General features: G+C 41.5%; 4 protein-coding genes and 1 pseudogene across 4 annotated transcripts; all 5 read left to right on the top strand.

The window, feature by feature from the left end:
- Nucleotides 1-1,394: 1,394 nt before the first annotated feature.
- On the top strand, nucleotides 1,395-2,384 carry LOC134095287 (leukotriene B4 receptor 1-like). The gene has a single exon (XM_062548736.1). It carries the CDS (start codon nucleotides 1,395-1,397, stop codon nucleotides 2,382-2,384), a length of 990 nt encoding a protein of 329 aa, XP_062404720.1.
- Nucleotides 2,385-6,565: 4,181 nt separating this feature from the next.
- Nucleotides 6,566-7,555, top strand: LOC134095286 (leukotriene B4 receptor 1-like). The gene has a single exon (XM_062548735.1). It carries the CDS (start codon nucleotides 6,566-6,568, stop codon nucleotides 7,553-7,555), a length of 990 nt encoding a protein of 329 aa, XP_062404719.1.
- Nucleotides 7,556-8,672: 1,117 nt separating this feature from the next.
- Nucleotides 8,673-10,015, top strand: LOC134095656 (leukotriene B4 receptor 1-like). Its single transcript, XM_062549310.1, has one exon. It carries the CDS (start codon nucleotides 8,710-8,712, stop codon nucleotides 9,769-9,771), a length of 1,062 nt encoding a protein of 353 aa, XP_062405294.1. The 5' UTR covers nucleotides 8,673-8,709; the 3' UTR covers nucleotides 9,772-10,015.
- Nucleotides 10,016-12,724: 2,709 nt separating this feature from the next.
- On the top strand, nucleotides 12,725-14,068 carry LOC134095285 (atypical chemokine receptor 3-like; annotated as a pseudogene).
- An 824-nt stretch (nucleotides 14,069-14,892) lies between these two features.
- si:dkey-148a17.6 (uncharacterized protein LOC108190685 homolog) lies at nucleotides 14,893-16,961 on the top strand. The gene has a single exon (XM_062549027.1). The coding sequence runs from the start codon at nucleotides 14,985-14,987 to the stop codon at nucleotides 16,032-16,034; it is 1,050 nt and encodes a 349-aa protein (XP_062405011.1). The 5' UTR covers nucleotides 14,893-14,984; the 3' UTR covers nucleotides 16,035-16,961.

Raw genomic sequence — 16,961 nt, 5'->3', positions numbered from 1 at the left:
CTTGAGTGCATAATGTCGCCGGGACTAACTACAGTGTCAAACACTTGACACATTTTAATTGTATTAAATAGCCAAACACACACACGGGCACACAGAAACGCACCCACGCGCACACACACAGGCTATAGTACATCACACAAACACTCACTTCTCAGCTCCGGTGGTCTAACACAGTGCTGTATCTCACAAAACATATTCAAAGATGTGTGTGTGTGAGTCTACTGTAAAAGTCTACTGGAGCTACATGCCCACCAAGTTTCATGTGCCCCGGGAATTGTTGACCAAAAATATGACTGTCTGTCTATGAGTGTGTGTGTGTGTGTGTGTGTGTGTGTGTGTGTGTGAGTCTACTGTAAAAGTCTACTGGAGCTACATGCCCACCAAGTTTTATGTGCCCCGGTGTTACAGTGTCCCGGGAATTGTTGACCAAAAATATGACGAAAAAAAAAAAAAAAACTTTGACTACAACTATATGACCACTTCGCTAGCTATGCTAGCGGCGGTCATAATTATACCGCGTGTGTTCACATTGACTAAAGCTGATGAGCACACTACATCGGCGTTCTTGTTAGGCTACATGCATCACTCTCATCAGACCAGACTGTCAGCCATCACCACATAGTAGGCCATTTGGCCTGCCTATTATACTGTATAGCCTAAGCCTACTTTACTACTAAATATGCAATTAATTTAACTGATTTCATTAAACTTCAATTTGATCTAACTGAATTTAATTGAACACTTTCATTTTTGAATGTCTGAGCTCAATTTCAAATCTTTAAGTCATTGACAGGGGTCAGCGAGATAATGTTCAATCGGCTAAGTTAAAGTGTGCTGTATAATTTGCATAAACGGCATACTGTACTGATGACCATTTGCACCAATAAAACTAGCAGACTGTGCCCATTGTTCTCACCCATATTAACATTTACTAATATGTTTCTGTCAGAACATGTCAACCTTTCATGAATCACTTGAATTATTCACTTCACTTCAATGAATAAACTACTCCTACAGCTGCTTAGAAATGCTTGTCAGTCCACATTATCAAATTTTGTTATCCAATATTTGGCACTTTCATTCATTCCCTGGTCAGTAAATTGAGTTGTGTAGGCCTATTTTGCTACCACCCAGACATGGCTTTAGCATTGGCTGGTTAGGAGACAAGCCACATTACATGAACAAAACTAACTTGATAATAAATTATATCAAGACAGAATATACGTCTGACAAGAGGGGTATTTCCTGACACTGGTATGACACTAGTAGACACACACCCTGTTTTGCAGAAGTCATAAGAGCAGTGATGAGTAAGAAGAACTCAAAAGGAAACTTATACCTAGACATATGGTTTGTGAGCCCATTGAACGTTGATTTCATTCAGAGCACACAAGATGAATGCCTCCGGACCTTCTAACCCCACTGGCACGGCACTAGATGAGGGATCTATGGTGAGTACATCTGTGGCTTGCGTGATTCTGAGTCTGTCCTTCCTGGTAGGGGCTCCCGGGAATCTACTGGTGATTTGGACCATCCTGAAGCACATCAAGCTGCGTTCCCACACAGTGGTGCTCATCCTCCATCTGGCCGTCGCGGATCTCCTGGTGCTGGTCACCCTGCCCCTGTGGATCTACTCCCTGGCAAGCTCCTGGATCTTTGGGAACGCTACTTGCAAGGCCTTATCCTACATCATTAATGTTTGCATGTACAGCAGTGTGTTTCTCATCACCATTATGAGTATAGAACGCTATGTGGCCATCTGCTACCCTTTGAAGATGCTTGGCTGGAAAGGTTTGGGTATGCTGTACAAATGTTTGGGAGTCATGTGGTTTGTGTCTTTTCTTTTGGGAATTCCAGCACTCTTGATCCATTACGTGGATGTGACTGATGATGGTACTCTTCAGTGCACTTTCGAAATGTATACCTCTGTAAACCAAGAGCTGTTTTGCCTCTGCCTGGAGTCCTCAGTTGGCTTTGTGATTCCATTTTCCATTTTGGCCATCAGCTACTGTCAGGTGGCCACACAGCTGAAGCAGCCCCACTCCACCACCAAACAGAAGTCAATTGTTCTGATCAGCAGTGTGGTCGTGGCCTTTGCCCTTCTCTGGCTTCCTCATCACATCCTCAATGTCATCGACGTTATCACCCTGTCCACGGAGAACTCTAAACAGGACTTCAGAGATCATTTTGTGCTCATTGCAGGTGCCCTGGTCTTTATCAGCAGTTCAGTGAACCCTGTGCTATATGCTTTTGCAGCTCAAAATTTCCAGGGTGGACTTAGGAGGTCTGGCTTTGTGAAACTGTTCCTTGACATAGCCTCCAATTCTTTGAAAGCCAAAGAGAATTCAAAGGTTCAACATATTATAACACATACTGAAGTATAAGATATGCAATATGTTTCATTTGTGATATGCAATCAGGGCACAGAAGGAAGGGGGGAGTGAGGGGATAGGTCCCTCCTTCCTCTGCCCTCCCTACACAAACAGTATTTTTGATTTTCCAATGTTTATCATTTATTGGGGTTTCCTCACCAAGGCATTCAGACAGGGTTAGAGGCTGTAGAAAAGCAATTTCCTAGTGATTCCTACCAGACAAGGCAAGCATAAGTGTTAAGAAAGTTACATGGTTTCACACACAGGCTCATCAAACGATCACCATACTGATCATACTCACAGGTAACACTGCAATGTTAGGATGACACATGCAACACATAATGTTAATGAATCAATAACTGATTTGACCAAAAACTTAACGAGGCCAAGAAACGGTGCAGGAGGGGGAAGAGGACGAGGCCATGGCCGTGGCCGCGCACAGACACTCTGGAACATGACCCCGGTCCCCGTCACACCACTTCCTAACCAAGTTCAGCAGTCGGTGATCAACCTCTCCAAGAAGACACTGACAAATGACCAAACGGCTGTTCTTTCCAAAGGCTTACAGTATATCCTTCGTCTGGGTATGTAAGGACAAATCTCTCAACACTAGGTGGACCTGTACGTTTTTCAGAAAAGTAAAAGTGAGATACTTATTTGAACAAGCCTGTTACTGTGCACAGAATGTGGTAACACAGAATCTCTTTTGCTACAACGTTAGGCCTTCTGGATATATACCTGGCAAAGTTTTAAGAATGGACTAAATGAAGAACTGTGTCTGTGGCGCTGTAATTCTGCTTGTACTCTGCCTAGTTTGAAAAAAAATGTGAATTTACGATTGTTGTGAAGCTTCAGTGCCCTTATGTCCTACTGTCTTTTCATATCAATGACTGAATTATTGTTTGGGACTCCCTATTGGGTGTTCCCTGGTGTACAGTATGTCTATAAATGAATAAAGGCCTAGTGCTGAATCATCAGCACACCAGCCAATAAAGTGATGATTCTATAAAGCAGCAGTGTTGCGCTTTTTCCCTTACTTCAAAACCAAAAACTATAGTACATTAATCCATTACTGACTGTTCCATTTTATAAGAACATGTCACCAGAATAAGGAGGCTAAGTGGCTATATGGTTTTGCTAAGCTCTTTTTGAAATTGAATGTAGCTACGTGCATTTAAGAGTCAACACATTTCAAATCAATCAGACAAAGACAAAGCTATAGATGTTCAAAAAAGGTTCAGAAACACTTATATTGTTGATTTTACCGGCCTGTGTTGACACCGCCCCCCCCCCCCCCCAACACACACACAAATACACACTCATAAAGACACATAAGACACTATTTTTCACTTTTCGTTTGTTTATTTTTTTTTTTAATTATTTTTTTTTAATTATTATTCCCTTTAATAATGGCTATTCTGTATCTCTTTCAAGCTTCAGCAGATAATTAGAACACCAAAAACTCATTTACAAAGAAAAAAAAAGAAAAAGGATGGAAAGAATGAAAAGAAGTCCCCCAATGTGGGGGGTGGAGGTGGGATTAAAATAAAAAAATAAAACATAAAAAAAGACACATAAGACACATTCACATAGGTACAGTACGCACGCACAAGTGTGTGCTAATGCTTTTGTAGAGATGAAGAAGATGTGAATATACACCACAAAGGAAGTGGAAACTATGAAGGCATGACTAAATTCTGTTGAGCAGATTAACCAAACATTTTAACCACAATGTCCTAAACTGCAATATCGTGTTAAGATTATTTCTTATTGGCTCAATACACTACCATGAGAAAGGACGAAACAGGGACCATAGTACCACAAAGAGTACTGTGATGTGCATTAATATTGCTTTCACTATTTACGAGGTATAAAATCTTACTGCATTACCTCTGGGCTCTGGCATAAAAAAAGTTCATATGGTTGACTTTTTTGCAATAGCAGACCACTTTGATAACAAAGCAAAAGATGTTTTTAAGGCTAGTTTTCAGGGTCATAGTAATTGTTTATGGGTAGGCTATGTGACATTATAGGCCAGTCAATCTAGCATTTGACAGCAAACAAATCGCAATAGTAATCATTCCAAGTTTTTTTGTGATCCCTAAGTATATCTAATTAACCAATTAAAAATCTACCGATTTATATTTAGTGGAACATACTTTTTTTCAATTTTACCCATTTCATCTGTAGTAAATCCCAATGGCAAAATGCTTTGGAAATTGCTACCTTTGACCTTGAAAAAAAGTATGTTCCACTAATATAAATCAGTAGATTTCTAATATGTGATGCAGGAGGGTTTAAGGATCAATAAAAAGTATGAACCATTACTATTGCAATTAGTTACATTTTTTGCCCTTTTTCGAACTAGATTGACTGGCCTATTAGCTCTTCCACATCATATGCACACTTACTGTACATGTTCTCAAATCCAGTCAAACACGACAAGAAACCACACATTCATTTGGTTGGCTGAAGTTGTTAAAGTGTGTTTAATTATGTCTTCAAAGTCTGTGAAGCAAAGATTTTTTTTGCTTCCAGTGTTTTTTTTTTTCTTCAGTAATGTTGTGTTAACGATTCCTGGGACACTGAAAGACTGGGGTGCACGAAACTTGGTGGGCATGTAGCCCCACAAGGATGGAACAGAGCCATTGTTTTTTGTTTTTTTATCCGTCTCCTCCCTTGCCGAACGGACCCCTTGAAAAATAGGGTGGGGCCGACACAGTTTTCTGAGAACCATAGGGCCTAGGAAGACCACCTTTTTTTGTATGTTGGTCTTAAAAAGCCATGTCAACTCATCCCATAACCATTCATTTCATGTATAGGTACCTAGCTAAAAATGAAAAAGCAAAAATGAAGTGCTGTAATCATGGGTATCTCTGGCTGACATAGTCAAAACTGCACGAAATTGGAAGTGTAGATACAACACACACACAGAGACACACACACAGACACACACAAGACGGACGTCATAATTTCCAAACACACTTTATTTGCACACACATGGACATTTAACAAACATTTCAAACACTCACCCAGTTGCATTTTACTTCCTGGTCTGGGGACTGAGAGAAAACCAGACGGGAAGTCGTGAGGGACATTTCAAGTGTGCCAAGTGTGACATCATCAACGGGCAGAGGTCAAGTGTATAAGACAATGGGGGTGTTTGGGGTTTTTCTAAAAATATATGCTATGTATTGGATTAGCGAATGTTGTAATTGTATTGCATTGTGAGCCTTTTAGTTTGGAATGTGGTTATGAGTATGTCTATTGAGTATGTCCATTTGGTTAGTTAATAGATTAATTGTTGCAATGGTTCAGGCCAGGGATTTAAAGTCTCTGGGGGGAATTGGGCAGTTAGAGGTAGAATGGGCTGAGGTGAGCCAGCGTGCACCTGCTTAGAGGCCTAACACTCTGAATGCTTGATCTTATGATTGAAGAGAATTTGTCAGAGTTACTTTTGCTGTATTTTTGGAGAGTTTAATGATTCATTTCGAGTTTTGGTTTTCATTTTATTTTTCCTATTCCTCCTGATGGGCATGCTACCTGCTAAGGTGGAAATAAATTTGGAGCAAACAAACAATTTGGAGCTATTGTTTGAAGTTTTGGTTTTCATTTTACTTTTCCTATTTCTCCTGATGGGCATGCTACCTGCTAAGGTGGAAATAAATCGCTGCATCGGATCAACACTGTCTCCTGTACTTCCATCACCGCAAAGCCATCCCGTTCACGATCTAATTAATTTAACTGGTTTAATTGAACTTTGATTTGATCCAACTGAATTGAATTCAACACTTTCATTTTTGAACGTCTGAGCTCAATTTCAAATCTTTAACCCATAGACAGGGGTCAGTGAGATAATGTTCAATTGGCTAAATTAAAGTTTCGCTGTATAATTTGAAAATGCACATCTACTGATGACCATTTGAACCAATGAAGCCAACATTGTTCTCACTCATATTAATGACTCATATTAACATGAACTCATGTTTTAACTCAATGTTTGTGACAGATCACACCAATCTTTCATGAGTCACCTGAATTCCTGACACTACCGTGACACAAGTAGACATACACCCTGTTTTGCAGAAGTAAATAACAAAAGCAGTACTGCTGAGTAAGATGAACTCAAAAGGAACTAACCTAGACTACGCTTTGTGTGCCCAGTGACATTTACTTCATTTAGAGCACGCAAGATGAATGCCTCCGGACCTTCTAACCCCAATAGCACGGCACTAGATGAGGGGTCTATGGCGAGTACATCTGTGGCTTGCGTGATTCTGAGTCTGTCCTTCCTGGTAGGGGCTCCCGGGAATCTACTGGTGATTTGGACCATCCTGAAGCATATCAAGCTGCGTTCCCACACAGTGGTGCTCATCCTCCATCTGGCCGTCGCAGATCTCCTGGTGCTGGTCACCCTGCCCCTGTGGATCTACTCCCTGGCAAGCTCCTGGATCTTTGGGAACTCTACTTGCAAGGCCTTAACCTACATCATTAATGTTTGCATGTACAGCAGTGTGTTTCTCATCACCATTATGAGTATAGAACGCTATGTGGCCATCTGCTACCCTTTGAAGATGCTTGGCTGGAAAGGTTTGGGTACGCTGTACAAATGTTTGGGAGTCATGTGGTTTGTGTCTTTTCTTTTGGGAATTCCAGCACTCTTGATCCATTACGTGGATGTGACTGATGATGGTAGTCTTCAGTGCATTTTCAAAAATCACACTTCTGATAACCAAGAGCTGTTTTGCCTCTGCCTAGAGTCCTCTGTTGGCTTTGTGATTCCATTTTCCATTTTGGCCATCAGCTACTGTCAGGTGGTCACACGGCTGAATCAGCTGCACTCCGCCACCAAACAGAGGTCAACTGTGCTGATCAGCAGTGTGGTTGTGGCCTTTGCCCTACTCTGGCTTCCTCATCACATCCTCAATATCATCGACGTTATCATCATGTATGCAGGGAACTCTACACCAGACATCAAAGATAATTTTGTGCTCATTGCAGGCGCCCTGGCCTTCATCAGCAGTTCAGTGAACCCTGTGCTGTATGCTTTTGCGGCACGGCATTTCCAGGGTGGACTTAGAAGGTCTGGCTTTGTGAAACTGTTCCTTGACATAGCCTCCAATTCTTTGAAAGCCAAAGAGAATTCAAACGTTCAGGATATCATAGCACAAACTGAAGTATAAGATATGTAATATGTTTCATTTGTGATATGCAATCAGGGCACAGAAGGAAGGGGGGAGTGAGGGGATAGGTCCCTCCTTCCTCTGCCCTCCCTACACAAACAGTATTTTTGACTTCCCGATGTGTATCTTTTAGGGTTTCTCTTCAGGGCATTCAGACAGGGTTAGAGGCTGTAGAAAAGCAATTTCCTAGTAATTCCTACCAGACAAGGCAAGCATGTAAGTGTTAAAGTCACATTATGGTTCCACGCACAGGCTCATTATACTCAAATGCTAATCATACTGATCATACTCATGAGTAACACTGCAATGTTAGGATAACACATGCAACACACAATGTTAATGAATCAATGACTGAGCTGATTTGATCAAAAAATAAACAAACATGAAAACTGTTCTCAATAATAGAAGTCCACACACACAAACACACACAGACACACACACACAGAGGAACACACACACTCACACACACACAATAGCACACACGCATAAAGACACATGCACAGATATACACACAGTAGACATGCACACATACACATGCATACACACAGGCACGCACGCACAGACTCGCACACATGCACACACCATTATCCCCACCCACACCGGCACAAGACCACAGAGAAGCAAATATGTACACAAAGCAAACGCACACATGCACACACTGACTTACATTCACAAACATTGCAAGAGTAGGGAATGGAGTAGGAAATGGAGACAAATTGACAAGCATGTTTGTTTTTTTTAGGAGAGAATGTCCAGGACTGAGCAGCGGTCATATTTTGTACTACTTTGTGGTACATCTAGTTTATCATTTGACATATAAATTGTCGCATGGTGTATCACATTAGATGTAAATACATTTTAATTTTTGTTGGTAAAACATTTTTATTTTTTTCCGAATTAGATACTCTGTAGCCTATGGGTTTGTCTGGGGAAACAATGAGAAAACCATGAAATTATGAAATCATATTTCAACATGAATGTCTGCTTGTTTTCTGTCATAGCAGTGACCAGAGCTGTTTATTAAGCATCTTCCTTGTTCTTCATTTCTTTCTTTCTGTTTCTCAAAAGAAGGAAGTGAAGGCTGTCTTTAAAACCGTCTCTTCTGCCACAGCATTTTTCAAGTGTGCACAGTCACAGCAAACCTCCCTGTGACCATGGCAAGTGCGGGTACGGATAGTCAGCCACAAAGTCCAGAGACTGAGCTGGTGGTGGCTTCTGTAATCTTCGGTGTTTGTTTTCTGGTTGGCGCTCCTGGGAATCTGTTTGTGATCTGGACCATCCTGAAGCATGTCAAGCAGCGCTCTCACACGGTCATTCTCATCCTCCATCTGGCCGTTGCGGATCTCATGGTGCTCATCACCCTGCCCCTGTGGATCTACTCCTTCGCCCACTCCTGGATCTTTGGGCTGGTCACATGTAAGGCTGTGGTCTATCTTGTCAATGCTTGCATGTACAGCAGTGTGTTTTTCATTACTATTATGAGTGTGGAGCGCTTTTTGGCTGTTCGTTACCCCTTTGCCTCAGCTGGCTGGAGAAGAAAACAAGCACTTCATAAGCTACTGTTTGGTGTCTGGGGAATGGCCTTTCTCTTCAGCATCCCGGTGATTCTCACGCAAACCCTGGGTGATCAAACAGACCAATGTGTATATAAGGTGTACAAGTCTGAGACTGAAGAAATTATATTTGTGATGCTGGAGACCATTGTGGGCTTCGTCGCTCCACTTACCATTTTGGTGGTTTGTTATGGCTGTCTGTATAGCCGCATCGCGCAGATGAACTTCAAATCCAAGCGCAAGTCAACAGGTCTCATTGCAGCGGTTGTTGTCACGTTTGTCATCTGTTGGACCCCTCATCACATCGGAAATATCCTCTCCCTGATTTACATTGGCATTGTAGCATCTCATGAAGAGGCGGCCGACCGTTTGGATGAGGTTAGACGTACCATGATGTATTTTGCGGCGGCCTTGGCGTTTATCAGCAGCACTATTAACCCAGTGCTATATGTCTTTGCTGCGCGGTCATTTCGAAGTTCACTGCGCGACACGGGGATACAGAAGCTTTTCCGCCAGATCTCCAACACAGCTACTGGTGAGGGGAATAATGACTTACATTTGACATCTAAGAGGAAGAGCTCTCACACTCAGTCTTCACAGTGTTATACAGAATCAAAAGCTCACATAGACCTCCCGGACATCTGTGACCATCCCTCAACTTAATGACATTTTACTGCTGTGCATTTGTTAAAAGATTTTATTGACAATATGTAACATTTATGCATAAAAGAGTATCATATATATGCTGTAATGGAACTGATTATGATGCATTTTCAATGAAATTTGGAAAATAATGTATTACATTTTTGTCTGTTCTGTATTTTTACATTCCAATGTTTTATAACTCATTACAAGAAAAAGAGAAGTACACAGGTGTATAAATTATCTAAATAATAAAATGCATTTTAATGTAGCCTATGCTTTTTAATTAAATGAAATTGACATGTTTTGTATTTTTACTTGTTTTGTAGCCGCTGTTTTGTATTTTTACAAGTAAATTGTGTATATAGGCCTATTACCTTAAACCTTCATATTCATTTCAGGAATCATCCTTAAAGAGAAATTCTGCCATTTTTGGAATTAAGCTAATTTTTCCACCTCCCCTCGATCAAAACAATTGATTTACCTTTTTCCCGTTCATCCAGCCGTTCTGTGAGTCTGGCGATACAACTTTTAGCTTCAGCCTACTATAGATCATTGAATCGGTTCAGACCATTAGCATCTCGCCTGCTAGCCTCACGTTTAAAAATGACTAAGATTTCCGGTCATTTTCCCATTTAAAATGTTCTTGAAGCTAGAGAGTGCAATAAAATAAAACCTGACGAACCCACAAAATGACGAAATGACCTGGTATTGACCTGACGTGCCTGATTCGACACAATTCATGCGGCAATATCAATCAAATGCCGCATTGTGATTTAATGTCCAGATAAAATGTCCGGATCGTGAGATATCATGAGTTTTCGATCGTTATCTACTTCAGTTCTCTCCAGCTCTGTGAATGGTCCGACTCCAAACTATACAGAAATGTATAGTCTGGAGTCGGACCATTCACAGAGCTGGAGCCTGTGGGTGGGATGAACCGGTGTCAATAGGCGAGTTTGTAATGGCGCAAAACGTGATGCACGTGGTTAAAAATCTGTCCACGATGGTCTAGACTCTAGATGGGCGTGTTTACGACTCGGCAGTCGACATCACATGGCCTCAACTTATCGCGGGAGCAAGGCGGGGCAAGGCGGCTGCTGAGCAGTGGCGCAGCATCTCTCTAGGTACTGCGGAGCCTAGACCCTGCCTTCATGATGTCAGGACTTTGCCCTAATTGGCTTTTACATCCCTGACGTATGTGCAGGTGTTTAGATGCCTCTTCATATCTACAAGGGTTCCGTGCCATATGTTTCATCACATGGTCACATCTAGACTACGGGAAGTGGAGAGAGTACAACTTCATAGCAGCGTTTGTATCCCCGCCCCTGCTGTCACCAGCAGATTTCGCTGCTGCAAGAGGTCAACTTGAACGCGCCTTTTCAAACTACTCTGCACGTAATAGGCCAGCACTTGTGACCAATCGTAGCCGGTCGGCAAAACGGAAGCTTTTCCGTTTCCTTAATAATCAAGGCAACTTACAAACGTACCATGGGCACAGTGATATCACGCAGTATCTGAAAATAGTCCCCATAGACAACAAGCAGTAGAAGTGCCAGTAGATTGCAAGTTGCCTTGATTATTACGACAGATGAGAGTGTAGTTCCATGTCAAATCAGCCAAGAAAAACGCCAGGTTTCATTTTCAGTTGGTCTTATTGCACTTTCTAACTTGAGAAGAAAATTACCGGAAATCTTAGTCACTTTTAAACATGATGCTAGCAGACGAGATGCTACTGGTCTAATCCGTTTCAATGATCTATGCTAGGCTGAAGCTAAAAGTTGTATTGTCAGACTCACTGAATGGCTGGATGAACGGGAAAAAGGTGAATATCAATTGTTTTGCTCGAGGGGAAGTGGAAAATGAGCTTATTTCCTAAAATGGCGGAATATCCCTTTAATTCCACCACTATCCTACATGGATAAGCAAAGATTGTCACCCATTCTAAGTTTACAAAGGAAAAACTGATTTTGACTTAAGAAAGTAAAATTATTACTACTACCTCCACCAAGGAGGCTATGTTCATCGGGGTTTGTTTGTAAAAGTTTGTCTGTTTGTCTGTCTGTTTGTCTGTTTGTTAGCAAGATAACTCAAAAAGTGATGGATGGATTTCGATGAAATTTTCAGAGAATGTCTGAAATGACTCAAGGAAGAAACAATTACATTTTGGGAGTTATTCAGATCGCCGTCACGTGGCCATACCATGCCATTACACCGCCAAGCGAAAAACATGTAAGTACTCCATGCAGTAATATCCTCACTCTTGCACTTTCAGTTTCACTTTGGAGTGAGGATATTACTGCGCAGAGTCTAAGTGCTCCCAACATTATTCCGCCACACAATATAGTTATCCCTTTTACCTGCTTAGAAATGCACCACGTTTTATTTTGTCTCCATACTTGGTCGTGTGACTACTCGTGTAACTGTATTTTAATAGGGAAAACATGGAGGTGTTTGGTCACTTCCATAGATATACTGTATATATTGACAATAGTTTATATTATAGTTAATTGTCAATATATATATATCTACGGGTCACTTTTAACTTCATTTCTGTTTGGATCCTAATGAATGCATTGGGCTAGCTAAGTGCTATCAAAGTTGCGCCGGGCACCAGAGCCAGTGAGTGCACGCATTGAAACGTGAGAGCTGTATCAACTCGTCTTAATTAAGCGAATAACAAAGTTTAATATGAAAAAACGGTGAAGTGTTCCTTTAAGGACACAACAATCAGGATGCAAGTAGCCTAGATCAGTGTTTCTTAACTGGTGGGTCGGGACCCAAAAATGGGTCGCGGAACCGTTCTGGGTGGGTCGCGGAGCTTTTATTCAAAATACCTTATTATCAGATCTAATATTGTACCTTTATTTTAACAGGCTTTATTCGTAGCCAATGTCAGTCATTACCATGTACATAAGCAATGTTTATGTGAGCGGTCATGTTAGACATCATTTTAGTGGTAAACGCAAATGTAATGCCAAACATCCACATGTTCCAGACAAGTAGGTCTACAGGCACTTTGTATGCTCACCATATCCGTTGGCTTGAACGCTAAAAATAAATATATGGGTCGCGACTCTATGAACATAGGAAATTGTGGGTCCCAAAGCCAGATGGCCTGTAGATGGTGCTATTGAGCAAAGGGTCTGGTCTAGGATGATACTGTCACACGCACAGACACACGAAAGACAAAATTATTATACTGTCACATTATATCATTATGCTGTCACACAGACACACATGCACACACACACACACACACACACACACAGACGCATATGCACACATACACACACACACACACAGTTTTGCAGAAGTAAGGTTGAGTAAGATCAAATCAACAGGAACTAATCTAGACAACGCATTCGTGTGACCGGTAAACATTCAACTAGTGCTGGTCACCCTGCCCCTGTGGATCTACTCCCTGCCAAACTCCTGAATCTTTGGGAATGCTACTTGCAAGGCCATAACCTCATTAACGCTTGCATGTACAGCAGCAGTGTGATTCTCATCACCATTATGAGTATATAGTGCTACATGGCCATCCACTACCCTTTTAAGATGCTTGGCTGGAAAGGTTTGGGTATGCTGTACAAATGTTTGGGAGTCATGTGGTTTGATAGCCTGACCAGCCAGACCCACATCAAGATGTAAGGTTCTGGGAACTCACCGTAGGCAGGGCTCAATCGGAGGGGTGGGATAAACAGTTGTCTTTCAAATTCCCTCTCCACGCAATAGGATAGCGCTAAACAAATCATCTTCTTGTTTTCAAGTAACAGGATGCTTAACGGTCGCATCTTCTGGTCGCATGTCAGTCATCATTATGTTAAGCCCCCCCACCGACTCTATACACGATGTGATTGGTTTGGTGGTTTTTGCCTGAGCCCAGCTCCCAAGTCAAATGGAGAGTTGCTAGACTGCCCCGGGCAGCAAATTTGCTGCCACTAGGGGCGTCTAGATTTCTAGGCTAGTGGTTTGTGTCTTTTCTTTTGGGTCTAGTGATCCTGGTACATTATGTGGGTGAGATGATACTCTTCAGTGCATTTTAAAAAATTACACTTCTGATAACCAAGAGCTGTTTTGCCTCTGCCTAGAGTCCTCTGTTGGCTTTGTGATTCCATTTTCTATTATGGCCATCAGCTACTGTCAGGTGGTCACACAGCTGAAGCAGCTCCACTCCGCCACCAAACAGAGGTCAACTGTGCTGATCAGCAGTGTGGTCGTGGCCTTCGCCCTACTCTGGCTTCCTCATCACATCCTCAATGTGATCGATGTGATCACCCTGTCCATAGAGAACTACACCAGACTTCAGAGATAATTTGCGCTCATTTTAGGTGACCTGGTCTTTATCAGCAGTTCAGTGAACCCTGTGCTGCTGTATGCTTTTGCAGAACAAAATTTCCAGGGTGAACTTTTTTTGGTCTGGCTTTGGCTTTGTGAAACTGTTCCTTGACATAGCCTCCCATTCTTTAAAAGCCAAATGGAATTCAAAGATTCAAGATATCATAGCACAAACTGAAGTATAATATATGTGACAGGTTACATGGTAGTATGGCATATGCAATCAGGGCACATCCTTATCACGTTTATCTTTCATTAGGGTTTTTTCACCAACCAGGGTATTCAGACAGGCTTACAGGCTTTAGAAAAGCAATTTCCTAATGATTCCTACCATTCAAGGCAACCATGTAAGTGTTGAGGCGGTCAAAAAATAATCAAACATTAAAATTGTTCTCAACAGTACAATAGATCATCACTGACTGAATGAGGAAGTGGCTCTTTTTGAAATGGAATGTAGCCAAGCATCAAATTAAGAGTAAACACAATCTATTCAAGTCAATCAGACAAAGACAAAGCTACAGATGTTCAGAAACACTAGTTGTATTGATCATGTTGACCCCCCCCCCCCACACACACACACACACACTTTGAAAACATGCAATGCTGGCATGTAATGCTGTTGTGTTGATGTGAATATAAACACAGGAAGTGGAAATGATGATGGTGTATCACTTTGTACATTCTGTTGAATAGTCTAACCAAACATTTGAACCATGAAAAGGCAATATCAAGCTCATCTTATGAGCTGCACTTTTTCTGTTCTACATCTTCCTTGTTCTTCATTTCTTTCTTTCTGTTTTTCAAAAGAAGGAAGTGAAGGCTGTCTTTAAAGCAGTGTCTTCTGCCACAGCATTTTCCAAGGGTGCACAGTCACGACAAATCTCCCTGTGACCATGGCAAGTGTGGGTACGGATAGTCAGCCACAAAGTCCAGAGACTCAGCTGGTGGTGGCTTCTGTAATCTTCGGTGTTTGTTTTCTGGTTGGCGCTCCTGGGAATCTGTTTGTGATCTGGACCATCCTGAAGCATGTCAAGCAGCGCTCTCACACGGTCATTCTCATCCTCCATCTGGCCGTTGCGGATCTCATGGTGCTCATCACCCTGCCCCTGTGGATCTACTCCTTCGCTCACGCCTGGATCTTTGGGCTGGTCACATGTAAGGCCGTGGTCTATCTTGTCAATGCTTGCATGTACAGCAGTGTGTTTTTCATTACTATTATGAGTGTGGAGCGCTTTTTGGCTGTTCGTTACCCCTTTGCCTCAGCTGGCTGGAGAAGAAAACAAGCACTTCATAAGCTACTGTTTGGTGTCTGGGGAACGGCCTTTCTCTTCAGCATCCCGGTGATTCTCACGCAAACGCTGGGTGATCAAACAGACCAATGTACATTTAAGGACTACAAGTCTGAGACTGAAGAAATCATATTTATGCTGCTGGAGACCATTGTGGGCTTTGTCGCTCCACTTACTATTTTGGTGGTTTGTTATGGGTGTCTGTATAGCCGCATTGCGCAGATGAACTTCAAATCCAAGCGCAAGTCAACAGGTCTCATTGCAGCGGTGGTTGCTGCGTTTGTCATCTGTTGGACTCCCCATCATATCTGCAATATACTCTCCCTGATTTACATTGGCATCAAAGCATCTCATAAAGAGGCGGCCGACCGTTTGGATGAGGTTAGAGAGACCATGATGTATTTTGCGGCGGCCTTAGCGTTTGTCAGCAGCACTATTAACCCAGTGCTATATGTCTTTGCTGCGCGGTCATTTCGAAGTTCACTGCGCGACACGGGGATACAGAAGCTTTTCCGCCACATCTCCAGCACAGCTACTGGTGAGGGGAATAGAGACTTATGTTTCACATCCAAGAGGCAGAGCTCTCACACTCTGTCTTCAGAGTGTTATACAGAATCAAAAGCTCAAGTAGACCTCCCGGACATCTGTGTGTAACCAGGCCTCAGTTTTACTGTTCTGCATTTGTTAAACACTTTTATTGAGAATTTATAACATGTATGCATAGGGAAGTATCATTTATATGCTGTATTGGAACTGATTATAATGCATTTTAATGTACAATATTTGTAATGAAATTTGGAAAATAATGTACTGTATTTTTGTATTTTGTTTATATGTTTACTCTTTTTGAAGCCTACTGTTTTGTATTTTTACAAACCAACATTATATATATTGAATTTCATAATAAAGTGACAGTCATAATAACTCATTACAAGAAAAACAGAAGTACACAGGTTTATAAATGACCTTCGGCCTTCATATTCATTTTAGGAATCATCCCAAAATAATAGTAAAAAGCTTTTGAAATGGTAGTACTATTAAACCACCAAATTATATCAACAAATTAAGCACTTAAAATTGAGATATTTTTTTTAATGTTTGTGATTTTGAACCCGAAGACTAAATATTGTACTTGTAGTCTTTTTAGAATGGCATACAGTATACTTCTAGTTCAGCATATAGCAGTGTAGTGCTTTTGAATCATTTTAACAGCAACAGGTTTAGTATAAATAGTTGTGAGAGCACTGAGGATTCAACCATGGTTGATATTACAAACAGCTGACACAGGGCTTTTAAATGTGCGTTGGTGCAAGCTTTTTGTGCACCTCACTTGCGTGTCCTGAGACACATCTGCTCTCCATGGATTTCACAATTACTGTTGCGTGTACATGTGTGTGAAAAGAGGAAATGAATCCTCATGTTGTGCTGCTTTTTGTTGGAGTTGCTAAGACAAATGTGAGTTCATTATTGTGGAACATTGTGTAATTTAAGCTACCTTCCGTTTTCATTTTTATTCATTTTACGATGTCTGTGTTGTTACTTCTGTTATCCTTAAAATGAGAAAGCCTTTAAACAACTTAA

The sequence above is a fragment of the Sardina pilchardus genome, chromosome 11 (assembly GCF_963854185.1).
Source record: "Sardina pilchardus chromosome 11, fSarPil1.1, whole genome shotgun sequence".
NCBI classification, from domain to species: Eukaryota; Metazoa; Chordata; class Actinopteri; order Clupeiformes; family Clupeidae; genus Sardina; species Sardina pilchardus.
This window is presented reverse-complemented; position numbering and strand designations above follow the sequence as displayed.

Excerpts from the sequence above, each read along its gene's own strand:
- LOC134095287 (XM_062548736.1), top strand. The coding sequence starts at position 1,395 with ATGAATGCCTCCGGACCTTCTAACCCCACTGGCACGGCACTAGATGAG.
- LOC134095286 (XM_062548735.1), top strand. The coding sequence starts at position 6,566 with ATGAATGCCTCCGGACCTTCTAACCCCAATAGCACGGCACTAGATGAG.
- LOC134095656 (XM_062549310.1), top strand. The coding sequence starts at position 8,710 with ATGGCAAGTGCGGGTACGGATAGTCAGCCACAAAGTCCAGAGACTGAG.
- si:dkey-148a17.6 (XM_062549027.1), top strand. The coding sequence starts at position 14,985 with ATGGCAAGTGTGGGTACGGATAGTCAGCCACAAAGTCCAGAGACTCAG.